At 43.8% G+C, this 13332-nt stretch overlaps 1 protein-coding gene across 1 annotated transcript in view; it reads right to left on the bottom strand.

Moving 5' to 3' along the window:
* LOC104468231 (nesprin-2-like) overlaps nt 1-13332 on the bottom strand; it is a 170744-nt gene that overhangs the window by 12063 nt on the left and 145349 nt on the right. The window contains 6 exon segments of the mRNA XM_010082294.1: nt 529-723; nt 1624-1761; nt 3006-3188; nt 3673-3823; nt 3991-4178; nt 7725-7887. Coding sequence (XP_010080596.1) covers nt 529-723; nt 1624-1761; nt 3006-3188; nt 3673-3823; nt 3991-4178; nt 7725-7887 — 1018 coding nt within the window.

Below are 13332 nucleotides of genomic sequence, written 5' to 3'. Positions count from 1 at the left end.
TGAACAGCTACTCACAGATGGTCATCTTACTTCCTCTACTTGGCTTTTGAATAGGCGTTCTTTCTTTTTGAGCCAAGTAGATTGTGAATCAGCTGAACATTCCCAGTGAAAAGTAAAGAGTGTGCTGTTCCCCATTCAGGGTTACCACAAGAAAGTGGACAGATGGAGCCTCACAAACAAATCCATAAAGAGATATTAAAAGCACATTCTTGAAATTAAAGAAAACAAAGTGATATTAAAAACACAAAAAAAGCTTTTGAAGCCCTCAAACCACAACTATCTAACTGTTAATCCTGTGAATTACTTCCATGCTATTATCCAGATCTGCAGATGGAGAACCAACATAAGAGGCATGAGGAGACAAGACTGATGACAAAGATTTATCAAAGCTGGCACAATTACTGAGCAGCTCCTGTCCCCTTTGAGCTCAAGCCACTCAGTCAAGCTGAGAGACAGGGATAAGGAATAAGCATTGCAGTTCAAACACCAAAATCTTGCCAAAGCATCAAAACAACTGTTGCTTCTTACGGGATATCTTGAAGTCAGTCTTTGATGGAACCGGGCAACTCGCCCAAACACTTCCTGACAGTATTTATGAAGTTCTTCCAATTCATCTTCAATCAGGGCAGCATCCAAAGGCTCACTCTTCTGAATCAGCTGTTCCCCAAAAACGATTAGCTGATCAATCTTATTGGTGTTTAGTGTTATTTCCTGCTGGAAACCCTATTTGGAAGACAGAGGAAAAATAATTACTTCTGCAATGTCCTTTCTAGTCTAAGGTTTGTCCTTCTTTCTCACTCACTGCAGTGAAAGAAAAGCAGCAAATTACATTGTTTCTAACATAATTTGACAAATATCTTTTTATTCTAAGCAGTCCAGAGGTTTGTTTTATTAGCAGGATTGCAGTTTGAAATGAAGTGGCATTTTCAACCCATGTGTACATCAATATCATTGCGGTGTCCTGAGCCTGCAGACGATCACGATACAAGAGTTCAGCTAATCAGAGTTTATTTTTCTATTGGGTACGCACAATCTTTTTCTCAGTGGCAAAGAAGTTTGGCTGGCTGGGCCTCCAGCCAACACAACAGTACATCTAGCTCCCAGAAGAATTAGTGCAGGGGAAAAGGAAAAGCGAGCACGTGAGCAGGTAGCAAAGAACTCAAAGAACTAGTATGTTCTTTGGAATCACTGCACATGCCTGCTGTATTATTCCTGTTTGAAAGTCTCAGCTACAAACAATGCACTCAGAGGAAAGATCCTACCTTAATGCCAATTCAAAAAAATTCTCACCAGAAAAGAATACCTGAATTTAGGAATGTAGCTTTTACTGTTAACCTGAATGTGTTCCTTTCCTGGACAAATATCACCATCACTGACACTCGGTGTTAGGAGAAAATGGCAGAATAGAACTGAGCTTGAACACTGAATCTGAATTTAAATACTGTGCAGTTTAATCTTGAGGTGAAGTCTTAACAATTTACTGGCATCTTAAAATAAATATAGCCCTACAGAGACCTGTTGGCTATTGTGAAGTTCCAGAAAAGTAGGTGGTACTCTCAAGAGAGGACAGCCCCATAGGATCAGCTTGGGTATACTACACAACTGCTTTATAAGGATACATACATTTAACTGGCGCATTTTGTCATCCAAGTTACTTCTTGAGAAGTGCTCCACGTTTGTCAGCTGGAGGTCCATTTCTGTGAGCCAAACAAGGATGCTTTCCCTCATGCCCTCAAACTCATCTCTCCGATTGGTGAAGTGCTGAAGAGGAAGAAGGGAACCGGTGTTATAACACTTCAGCTACTAAAAAAGATGGTCACAGGAGCCCTCTGAAAACAGTGTTTTGTTTCAAAACTGCTATTCACATTAAAGGAATTCAGGGCACAATGGCAGCATGCCATAAAAACTGTCCCCTTCCAGTAGTGACGCTGGAACGAAGTGTCCTATGGTAGTACACTATTCATATGGGAGAGGGAATAAAACTTCATCAGTGCAAGATGCTTCTATAAAATTAATTTCTTGCTTCCACACTGTATACCTTCTTTAACATCATTACACCAGTGTAACAGTTATTTGGACTGAGGTTTAACATCTAATTTGTTCTAAATTTAGAAGAAAGACAGACAAAGGAAGATAGCCCCATCTCAAATTCAAGTAATTAAAACTATGACATTAAAATTAGTAAAACAATGGAGAAGCTGGATCATGGCTGACCACGCCAGTGTAATTAACGCATCATTTGGCGTGGAAGCCACGAGGGCCTCTCTCTGCCGCCATCTCCCACAGAAGCTGCTAACAGACATGCAGCTTGCGGTGCCCCAGTTCTCCTCACTGGACTTACTGTTCAGGATGGGGATCAGATAACATTCTAAACACACCACCTCCTAACTGCACAGATCAAACCCCATCAGCACTCTCACAGCCTCATCCACTGACTTTTGGAATCTAATAGTTTCCCCTGTCAACTGCTTGCAGCACTGCTGTATTTATAAAGCCAGGCAGTGACAAGTTTCCCCCAGGGCACTGCACAGAATGTCTGTCCAGAGCAGGACACTTCTTTGAAGTGCCACAAATACACTCTTTGACAACAGGCAGGGAGCGCAGCAGGAGCTGGTGACAGCTTCATCACATCTCCATGTTTAAAGCCTTGTAGGTGAATCATAACCTGGCATAAAGTGGAGCTGAGTTGTAAACTACAAATCATATCTGCACTGGGGCCCACTCGTGATGGAACTGGATAAGAAGAGAGTGGGACAGGAGAAGGCCTGCAACACACCTTCCAAAATTTGCACCCATTCTTCCCTTATGCTTCATCAACTACCAAGAACCCATCTACCAAGAACATGTTTATGCCATGTACTTGGTGACCTTTCCAGAGCTGCTCTCCTACACTGGTAACTCAAGACACAAACCAACACAAGATAGGTGCTCCAGTATGTGTTTTGGCCTTGGGTAATTCCTACAGGAATTTGCAAGTGCTCCCCACTCTCTCACCCCACCATTACCTTGAGTCTCCTCAGAATGGCAGCGACTCGTTTCTGGAGATTATCCCAGCGCTGGTTGCCTTCATGTACCATCTGCTTCAACTTGCTGGCTGAGTCGGTGCGGTTCTCCCGAGCAAGGCGTCTGTACTGCTTATTGATCAGCTCCAAATGAGTGAGTCGTTCATGAATTTGCCGTTGGAATGCCTGCAAGGCAAATCAAGGAACTCAGTTCCCTTGCCAATAAGAGAAAGGATCTGGATGATACTATCCATCAAGAGATGATGACACCCTCCCCTTAAAAAAAGACCTTCCAACTGCAAAATTAAAACCAGAGAAGGGCCCATATTTTAAATCATCTGCTCAGACTTCGCTCATTAGCAAAAGGACGAGAAAAAAAAAAATCAACGCACAAAAGTCTCCTGCCTATAAAAACCAAACCATTAACTTACAAGAAGGATCTTGTCAGTTCAGAGCATTGGATTCTCCACACTAAAGAAATTCTGGAGGCAAATAAATCAGACAGATACCTACCAGCCACACACTGGCCAAATGATTTATGTTCTCTATACCACCACTGCCGAACTGGTGTTTTTCAGTGATCCAGGCATTTCACACAGATAATAAGTATTTATCAGCCTGACCATTCAGCCTGCTGCTGAGCATAAAAAAATGAAGTAAAAAAATTCACCTCAAATTTCTTCAGCTCCTCCTTTGCACGTGTGTACAAAATCTCTGAAGAATTAGGCTTAGCTGCTATCATTTCAGATGATTTTAGCCAATCTTCAAAGCGAGAATAGTCATCCAAAAATCTCTGCCACAGGCACCACGTTTCCTCGATTCTGAGGGGGAGATGCAAAAATGGAAAAGTTTTATCACAAGATAACTATTAATTTTGTTGTGTTTTTTGTTTTTTCTTTGTCAAAATTCAGGTTGTGGCAAAAGCTACAGCATTTCTTCAAAATGCTGCCACAGGCTCCTTTAGGAGGGGTATGAAAAAGAGACTTACTTCATTCGCCTTTCCATAGACATGGCGCAAATGTTTCTCCAACGTCTGTCCAAACTCCTGGTAGTCTGCTGGATGGAGTCACACTCTGTCTCATTGGCACACGCATCTGAATCATGTAGTAGGACTTCACAAATATTAAACACGGATTCCACCCCTGCGGTGTGTTGCTCTATGTCGCGTTGCAGATCCTGCCATTGGCAAAAGAATAGCTTGAGCAGAAGGAAACATACGCAGTTACACTTCAGACATACCCTTTCAAAATGCTGCAGAGGAGGGGGAAAGAGCAATTTGTATGTCAGGAAAAGCTTATTTAGTTTTAGAAAACAGACTTGCCAGGATGAGCTGTGCAGATGACAGGCTGACAGATCAGGATAGAACTGCCATGCAAAAAGGGATTGTCCTGCTGTGGTTTCTCAGTGAAAGCTCAACATTCTCATTCACAGTCTGGACAATTTTAATGTGCATTCAAAATCCAAACCTTACACACACCGTAGACACATACTTATTAATTTTGACAGTACAAGATGACAGTGTCTCATATCAGCTTACTACACCGCAAGACTTGACAGAGAACTTGTAGTACAGTTCGTGTACTTTAATGACTGTATGATCACAGGCTGGTATCAAGAAACACAGAAACACAGCACACAAATAGCTGGTGTTGCATCACTTTTCCTATTCCCTCTCATGGAGCTCCTGGTTTTGTCTAATCTACACTACATTTCTTCTCCAGAGCCTGCATCTCAATCATAGTCTGGCCTCTCATTCTGTACCTATAACTACTCCTAAAGTCAATGTAACTGAATAACAGAAAAATAAAGCCTTATCTAAACATTTCTCATTGAAAAGGCAGCTCTGTATGATACTACCAACTGCGAATGTTAACAAAATTACAATACCCACTATATTTCCATGTTTTCAACCCACTTCTGGCTTTCCTAATGAAGGATATGGAGACTTTTGCTTAAATAATACTAGACCAACAACAAGCACAAATGAGTATTTTACTGACAACAGTGAACAGGAACTCCCATTAAATGGTATTATTGATTTCAGTGAACAGATGAAGCAGAATTGGTTTTGCTCTGGACTTACAAAACCAAACCAAGATAAAACAAATAACCCCAAAACAGCCACAGCTTGTAGGAAATCCAAAAGGACTTGAAGGAAGATTTTCCCAGAGTCAACAAGCTGCATGGAGTTGAGTGTCACTCAGTGGCAGTCTTCAGTGGTGCCATATGGGTACCTGAAAGAAGGGCTGAGCCATAAATGGTCAGAATCTGGCTTGTGGGATTTGTGGTAATGTACAGCTTTAAGGAATGTAGAAACCAAAATCTTTACACAGATGAGAGACTGCCAGAAGCAGACCCAACAATTTTTGACAGCTTATTAAGGATTCACAGCTGTCTTCTGAGCAAGAAGCAGCAGTGTCTTTTTAACACAGGCTCTGTGTCTGAGAGCAGGCTCTACCCAACTACTGGCACCTGGAGAGACTCTTCTGAATTTACTGGATTTACAGCTGTATAAATTAAAATAAGAATGTGGACCAGATTACAAACCCACTCTTCTTGCACTGTGGTAATGTTTCTGACGTGATCTCATTACTTTTGGTCATACCTGGGTTCATGGAATAACCTTAGGCAGAACCCTTGCTGTTTTCCAAGCTGTTATTCCAAATGACCTGACCGTACTACAGTAAGACAAACACAACAAGCTGAGTAATGTGGCCAGGTACATACATGGAGCTCAAAAAGGTACTCTTCTAAAAGGTATGGCTAGACTTCTGCATTAGTGAAACAGCTCTGAAATCTTAATATTATTCATGTTTTAGTATTCATCCTTTAGTTGAACAAATATGCCATAAAACATTTTCTGTGGATGCACAATACTTTTAAACGTAGTTATTCAAGACTGAGCAGGAAAAGCTTTTCCAGTCATGGATGTCAAATAAAAGAAGCCTGTACGGCATATTTCTCACCATCACTCTGCTCTTGCTGAAATAATTGTTTGGATAAAGCACAGGAAAGATCTTTTTACTTGTTGCATTCAGGTAAAGGTTTCTCTAATGCAAAGCTAAAGAGCTTTGGGTTTGTGTTTGTTTTTTTTACTATGGTCTTTTTAGTCAGCACAGTCTTCTCACACTCAGCCTGCGAAAAGGTTACAGTAGAAGGAGTCGAGAGGTCCCCAGAAGTCTGTGTTTGAAACAGAATCCAAACACCAAAGCAGTAAGTAGCTCTGAGCAGCAAATGGTGGCTCTTACAGCGAGCTGAAGCTTGAATGCTCATAATAAAAATAAATTAGTTTGGACACAATTCCTTTGTGACCCACGTTCTTCTCTGCACGGCCTTTGAGAATGCAGAAGGGTTTGGATGGGGAGAAAACATTTCCTTGTTGTTTACATGACCATTCATAATGTAGATGAAACCATTAGAGGCACTGGGCCAAGGTTTCTGGTGTTTGACCAGTTCCTGCTGTGGAGTCAGTGGGAGCCATCCCCACTCCTGTTGCAGGGGAGCTGGCCCTTCCCGTGATGGCTGGGACATGAGTGGATGGAGAGCTGTATCAAACAGCAGAGAACATAGCCTTGGGTCTCTCAGGGATCGTTCCTTAGACAGAAAAGCAGCAGTGAGAGAGAGAGAAGATGGGAAGGATGGGGAAGAACACCCACAGGTGTTCTTAAAGGCAGATGCCATAAAGCTTCCATGCTTGGGCAAATATTCTTATTTGCTTACGGCAAATATTCTTGTTTAACACCAAAGGACAGCGGAATGACAGCTGTGGTCATTCTCAGCCTTCCCAGGAAGGCTCTTTGAACCTGGACAAACTTATAGCGCAGCTCTGAGCAAAGGCTGAATCCACCAGCAGATCTGTGCTTTGGAGATGTTCCTTTTCCTTCCCTGGCTGCTGGAGAGAGAAATTTACTCCAGGAGTATTCAGCTCATCTTACACTTACATTTGGCTGAGACAGCTGGTAAATTCAGCTGCGCCTAATCCTTGCCATCTCCACCAGCACTTAAAACTGGAGGATCCTTAAGATCCTCCCTTGGTAAGCCACTGTCTTGGATAAATGCATCAATGCACTCACTCAAACAACACCCAATGGTGCCAGGTTGGTTCACACTTATGCCTCAGCAGGATTCATGCACCATCTCACCCAACCCTGAAGGGATCTTCACAGCCTGCCTACTGGATCAGTAGGGCTCAGTCAAAGATATGTTTGCACAAGGCCACCCTCCAAAACTCAAACATCCTTCTCTGCCAAGCTTGCTCTGCTGCCTGCAAGGAGGGGAAGAGAACTGAGCTACTAAGGGCAATAAATCAAACCACAGCACTTAAATCTGTCACAGCCAGTTTGCAGGAGACCCAGCATTCATGCCTTGTCAGCCTAAGTCATCCTGATGGATTTTGCCCACTGTCTGTGCCCTGCCTAGCCCTTATGAAGTCTGCTGTACTTAACTGAGCAAACTATCAAATGTAGAAGTGCTGTTGTTTGTATTTTGCATGTTTTCCTTGGGTGGAGGGGGAAAGGGAGAAGTGGGGGTAAGTTAACACAATAGTGAAATTACAGCAAGCAAATAAAAATTTTCCACATAACGCATCTTGGCAGGAACACGCCATGAAAAGCAAACAGTTAGAAGGCCTTGCTAAAGAAAAGAAACAGGTGATTTTAAACCAGGACCAATTGTAACCAGCAGCATTTTAGCTCATTTACTCTGGCTGCTCCTACTTCCCACCTGTTGTTCTGCCAGTCTCTTCTGGATTTCTTGATCATCACAGATGTCATAAACAACAGGTTTGGAAAGCTCAGACTCAATCCGGGCCAACCAGGTGCGAAGATTACTCATGTTTTTGTCCAATAGTTGTATAAAAGCAAATGTTTCCTTCAGTTTCTTCACCCTAAGCAAACCAGGAAGAACGTTTTGTTACAAAGATCTGCAATCAGTGGAAACGATGTTAGCAGAAGGTGATGACAGGCATGACTTTATGAAGCACTTACTGTCACACCAAGTTGTTGCCTGTAAATCAGAGCCACATTTTAGTCAAAACCCACATAAATGGGCTCAGCAGGCTTCTGCTCTACAGCTGCAGGAAGGTCTTGTGTGAATTCTTTAATGAAACTATATTATATTATTGTAACCTCATTCATCTGCTGGTGAGCTCTTCAGTCAGTTCTTGGACATTTGTCTAAGTAGGAGTTTGTACCGTAACATGCTGCAGTTAAACTAAAATGGGTATCTATGGTCTAATTTGCCTGCTGTGAATTATGTTCAGTGTCTTCTTCACCAACGAACAGGTCCACCCTAACCAGCAAGGTAGCGCTCTGCCAACAGAGGCACATTTGCCCAGACCAGAGGTCCACCACCTGAGCAAACAGATGCTGCCAGGAGAGGAGAAGGCCTGAATGTTTGCCACCATAGAACTTACAGTGCCATGACATTAAAAGCTCTTATAAACAACACACGGAAATGTGTGGAGATGTGCCAGACTCTCTTGGGGGGTGAAAATGAAAAAAACAATCCTAAAGAGGGAGAATATCCAACAGCTAGAGAGAGCTGTGCAGCAGACAAGCAAATGAACCGTGGACACCATTTACTTCTCTTACAACTGCTTGTAGCACAGCGCTCAAACTGCCGACAAACTTTTCTTTATTTCCAGCCTTTACAGCATATTCCTGTGTCCAAATCCCTTATCAGCCCCCCAAATTATCCAAGTAGCATGTTTGTACATTTTGACAAATTTGTCCCCATGTGTTGGAGGAATATCTCTGCTAAACCACCTCATGGCTCTCAAATCTTTCCCTGACATTCTCATTTATTGCAATTCCCAACAAAAACTACTAAAAAGCTCAACACCAAGGTGACACTTATCTCTTCTGACTTTAGACTGATACCAGAGCTTGCCATCTAGACACTAGCAGTTAATGGAGAAAAAAAAAATAATGTAGATCTTGATTTCCATCAGACCCATCTTAAACATCCTACTGCAGGCAGGGACTGAAGTGCCCTGACAGGGTACCTGGATGCTGGTTTCCTGCAAAGGACCAACCCCTCCTTGCAAGAAAAATGAGGAGTGAGTTTCCTGGCCCACCATCCTGCCTGCTGCCAAACGATCCTAGAAAGTTTTAGAGGAGACGGGTCCAACCTGCCTATCACCGAGTGGCTTTTGCAGTTGCCTGTTGCAGCATAGGATACCATGACAGATGATACACAGGGCAGCTAATCCATAATGAATACACCACTCTGTAAGCAACAACTGATCTTATTACCAACCTTAAGGTAATCAGAGAGGATATGTATGTCAGCTAGGCACTCAAGATAAAGTACTTACAGAGGAAATGTGGGAATGATCCTGCTGGATTTGTTCAGTCCTATTGGTTACTGTGAAGGTACAGAGTAAGGTCAGCAAATTCGGGGTCTCATACGCCTTAGCAGCATGGGAAGCACTTTCCCCTACTGGAAGGCAGTCCAGTACCAGGCAGTACTTTGAGTTGTTTTACAAGGAGAGTGAGAAGAACACAGTCCTACAGTAGGACTCCTGGTAGGTATTTAGCAACTCCGCACTCTCCAAAATGTAAAATTAGTCTTGTCTGCTTGATGCAACCCCGTAAGCCAGCCTGAAGGATTTGGCCCAAGTCCATAGTCCACCTTGTTCCAGCCTCGCACCCACAAAGCCACCGATACTGGTGTAAAGTGCAAAGTAGCTGCCTCTGCCCCTTTACACCGATGGGTGCTTTCCACTGCTGCAGCTGGCAGAGGAAGCCAGTGGAAGATAAAAGCATTTAGCTGCTCTCGCTTTCCTTAACAAGCTCTTTTCAGAGCTCTGCACCCGAGTTCAACCCTGTATGCAGAAGGTATTTGGTTCCCAAGCAAACAGATGCTATATATATCTTCCTGCTCCCGGTTCTGCCTCTATTAAGTGGTACTCAATGACCACGTCATACTCTGGTAACTGTATTTTCTTGTGCTGTCATGGGCTGTCAGTAATTTACCCAAGAGACCTAATTCTTCCTCCACCCTATCCACTGCTTCTGTCCCACCAGTCAATTTGGATCCAGTTGGCTACGATGCTCAGTGGGGCCTATGACTCCCCAGGGCATGTGGCCCACCAAAGCCAAGTGGATTGGGAACCCTTCTCCCTCGGGAGATGGGACAATATAGGCTCTGTGTTGAGCACCCAGGGGAAGAACTTCTTTAAGAGCCTTGAGCCAAACATCTATGCTGTTGCATTGTTAATTCTGCATGACTTCAGGCCAGTTGGGAGGAAAGCAAGGCTCGATCACTGCACTGTCCCTGTCTATATCCAGGGGCAACTTCTTGTCTCCATATTCTATGGTGTTCCCCACTAGTGCTTTGGAGATGTCTCTCTGGCGACTTGCAAGAGAAGCACATGTTGGGACCATCTGATGCCACAGCTGACCTGCTGAGACTGCAGCTTGCTGTGCTGCTCAGGATCATCTCTGCTTCCCTGTATTTGTTGCCTGTCTGTATCCACCTGCTTCCCATCCTGAAGTTGCATTACAGAAAAATTCATGGGTTGCAAGACATCTTTCTTCAATCTACGTATTGGATAACAGGTTGGTGAACATGGCCAAGGAAGTCCAAAGCAAAACCAAGGGATATTAGATTATAAATAAATGTCTCTGTGACTGATAGCACATTCCATCAATTTAAAAAACAACAGTTGTAGAATCCAAGTGGGGTGGTTTTTTTTTTTGCACCAAAAGAACCCCAAGAATATTATTCTGGCTTATAAATCACTCTAAAATTGAAGTTACGGATATTACCATAAATATGTGGGTCTTTATCTACTAGTGTTACTAGAAGCAACAGTCACAAAGCATCACTGTGGTACTGTGAGTTTGTATTTACGTTCTAGCAATCACCACTACAGACACACCATTGTAATTAAGTAATTTAATCTGTTACGTATTCTGGATAGAATATGGCATCTGTCAGTCATTTAACCATCCTTAATGCTCTAAGTCATTAATCTCAAACTTGAGTTAAGCAGCCAGAGAAGAATAAAAACCTAACAGAAGTTCACATTAGCGCAGTGTGTAAATAGGAAGGCAGCCTTGTCCAGATGTTTGGCAGATCTGCTCTTGTTGCAGTCAGCAGACACAGAGCCCAAGGTAAGGGGTTGGGTTCTACAATGAAGCAATAGGTGAAATGATGAGAAATGTGAGCATTGTCCTTGAGTACCCTCAGCTTGCACAGAAGTGACAGGGAACTGCCTTCCTCTGGCTACAGCTCAAAGAAAAACATAAAATAGACTAATTACATCCATAAGAGTCTTACCTTTGCAACAACCATTCTCAGATGCATTTCTGCACACCGCAAATATTCTTGCAAATTATATCTGCTCTTAGCATGAAACCTCATGAACTCTTTTGAGACGCATCCTGAAGGGACTATTTTTCTGGAAAGAGAGGCCTCCTGGGAGCTGGGGTGGGGGGGGCGTGCACAGTGCAAGCCACCAAGCCTGGGGGCAAAAGCTCCCCCCACGTCCAGGTGACCAATCACCCAACACACAGTAAATTAACAGCAATAAAAGTTCAAGTGCAGCAGAGGAAACATGCTCCTCACAGTCACCCAGAACGTGGACATGCCTACCACCACTGCTAATTGAATTCACAAGTTATTTGGTCAAACAGGCAAAACTTACTGTTTACTGAACGAAGTCCTGCCTATTCACAGCTCACTTCCCAATGAGAACTCACTTGCCACAATTCAACGTGACCCCAGAAGCAAAAAACCAGCAATAATTAGAAGAAAAAATATCCAATAAATATCACCACTAATCGAAAGCACCCCAACAAACTCAAACATCTCCTGTACTTTGCAATGGGCCCAGCTTAAAAGATATCCTGATTCAAAACAGCGCTTAGACACATGCATAAGATGCCTGGGATAAGCCAAACAAAGCCAGTGTCTAAATGTCTTAATCTTTACACTAAAATAGAAGCGGCAGAAAAAGAACAAAACTAGTAGATTATAACTAGAAACTGGCAGCAAAAGCGAACAGAAGGACTAACTGACCTGACTTGAGATTGGATTTGGGTCTTAATACCCTCAATGAAGTTGCCAGCATTGGGTTACAAGAGAAACGCATTAAGCTGTTTCAGGGTGAATCATTGCACAGGGCCACAAATACACAAAATATTTTGTAGTAACTACTCAGGAAGTATCTAGCAGTAGAAGGCACTTCCAGGTTGACTGAAGTGTACTGACACACAATAAGGAATTCCAAAATGCCTGCCAATTGCATTGCATTAGCTGTCAAAATGCTGCAGGAAAAGGTACAGGGAAGCTCAACTAAGGTAATAAGTAACATTCAAATTTCAGTGTCTGAAACAATGAAAAAAATCCCAATGTATATTCCAAACTCTTTTTCACAAGCACAGATGTCATCAGAAAAAGATACCACATACATTTCTTTTCAACCGAAGAGAAGCTGAAATTGCCCTGCCAGCTGATAGGATTGTTTACAACCCTAAGGCAAATGAGATGCACAACCCAGGAAACCTTTGTTCAGTAAGTCGCAGGGGAAGCTTAACCATTTCAGGGACAAAAGACTCGATTTGGAGAGATGATGTCAAAGGCAAATTTTAAGCTTTCGGATAAACCGGCCCCGGTGCAATGACACGAAGCCCCCGTGCTGGTGGGCTGCATTAGCAGAGCAAACAGCGGGTGCGCCGGAGGCTTTTCTCGCGTTACGCTGCCGGTGAGTCCAAAAGGTTGTTGTTGCACATCTCCACCGTCTTGGGTACAAAACCCTCAAACACAGCTGATGATAAGCGAGGCCCCTGAGCACTATTCCTCCTGCTGCGTCTCCCACTCATCGGCTTGTCCAAGGCGAATCGCGGGCGCATCGGCGCTGCGGTGCCCTTCCCCCCTGCCGCCCAAGGCCGGCTGGTCCCCCTGCGCCCGCAATGCCTGCTCCGACAAAACCCACCGCCACCAAACCCGCAGCCCCTTAGCAACATGCCACTTACGGTTCGCAAGAAAAAACCATTCCTCAGCCTGTAAATCCCAAGCTGCAAAGGGGACCGTCTGTGCAACCACGGCAGGCATGGAAGAGGAAACCCCTCCTCCACAGATGCCCTATTTATTCGCTGCTTTAGCATCCCGTGTGGGGGGGAGGCTCACCCGTGGTCCTCCCAGACCCCCGAGCTGGGGAGCCCGCTACAGCTCTCCCCAGTTTTAACCCCTACATTTGGGGTTGGCATTTTACCTGGTAAACGGCCGCATCCCTCCTCAGAACAAAACCACGGGAGCTTTATTCTGACACAAGAGAATTAGCACGCGGAGAAGCGCACGCCGAGTGGCTGCCCCGGGGTGG

The sequence above is a fragment of the Pterocles gutturalis genome, unplaced genomic scaffold (assembly GCF_000699245.1).
Source record: "Pterocles gutturalis isolate BGI_N339 unplaced genomic scaffold, ASM69924v1 scaffold21956, whole genome shotgun sequence".
NCBI classification, from domain to species: domain Eukaryota; kingdom Metazoa; phylum Chordata; class Aves; order Pterocliformes; family Pteroclidae; genus Pterocles; species Pterocles gutturalis.
Note: the sequence above shows the minus strand (reverse complement) of the source record. Positions and strands in the feature narration are given on the sequence as shown.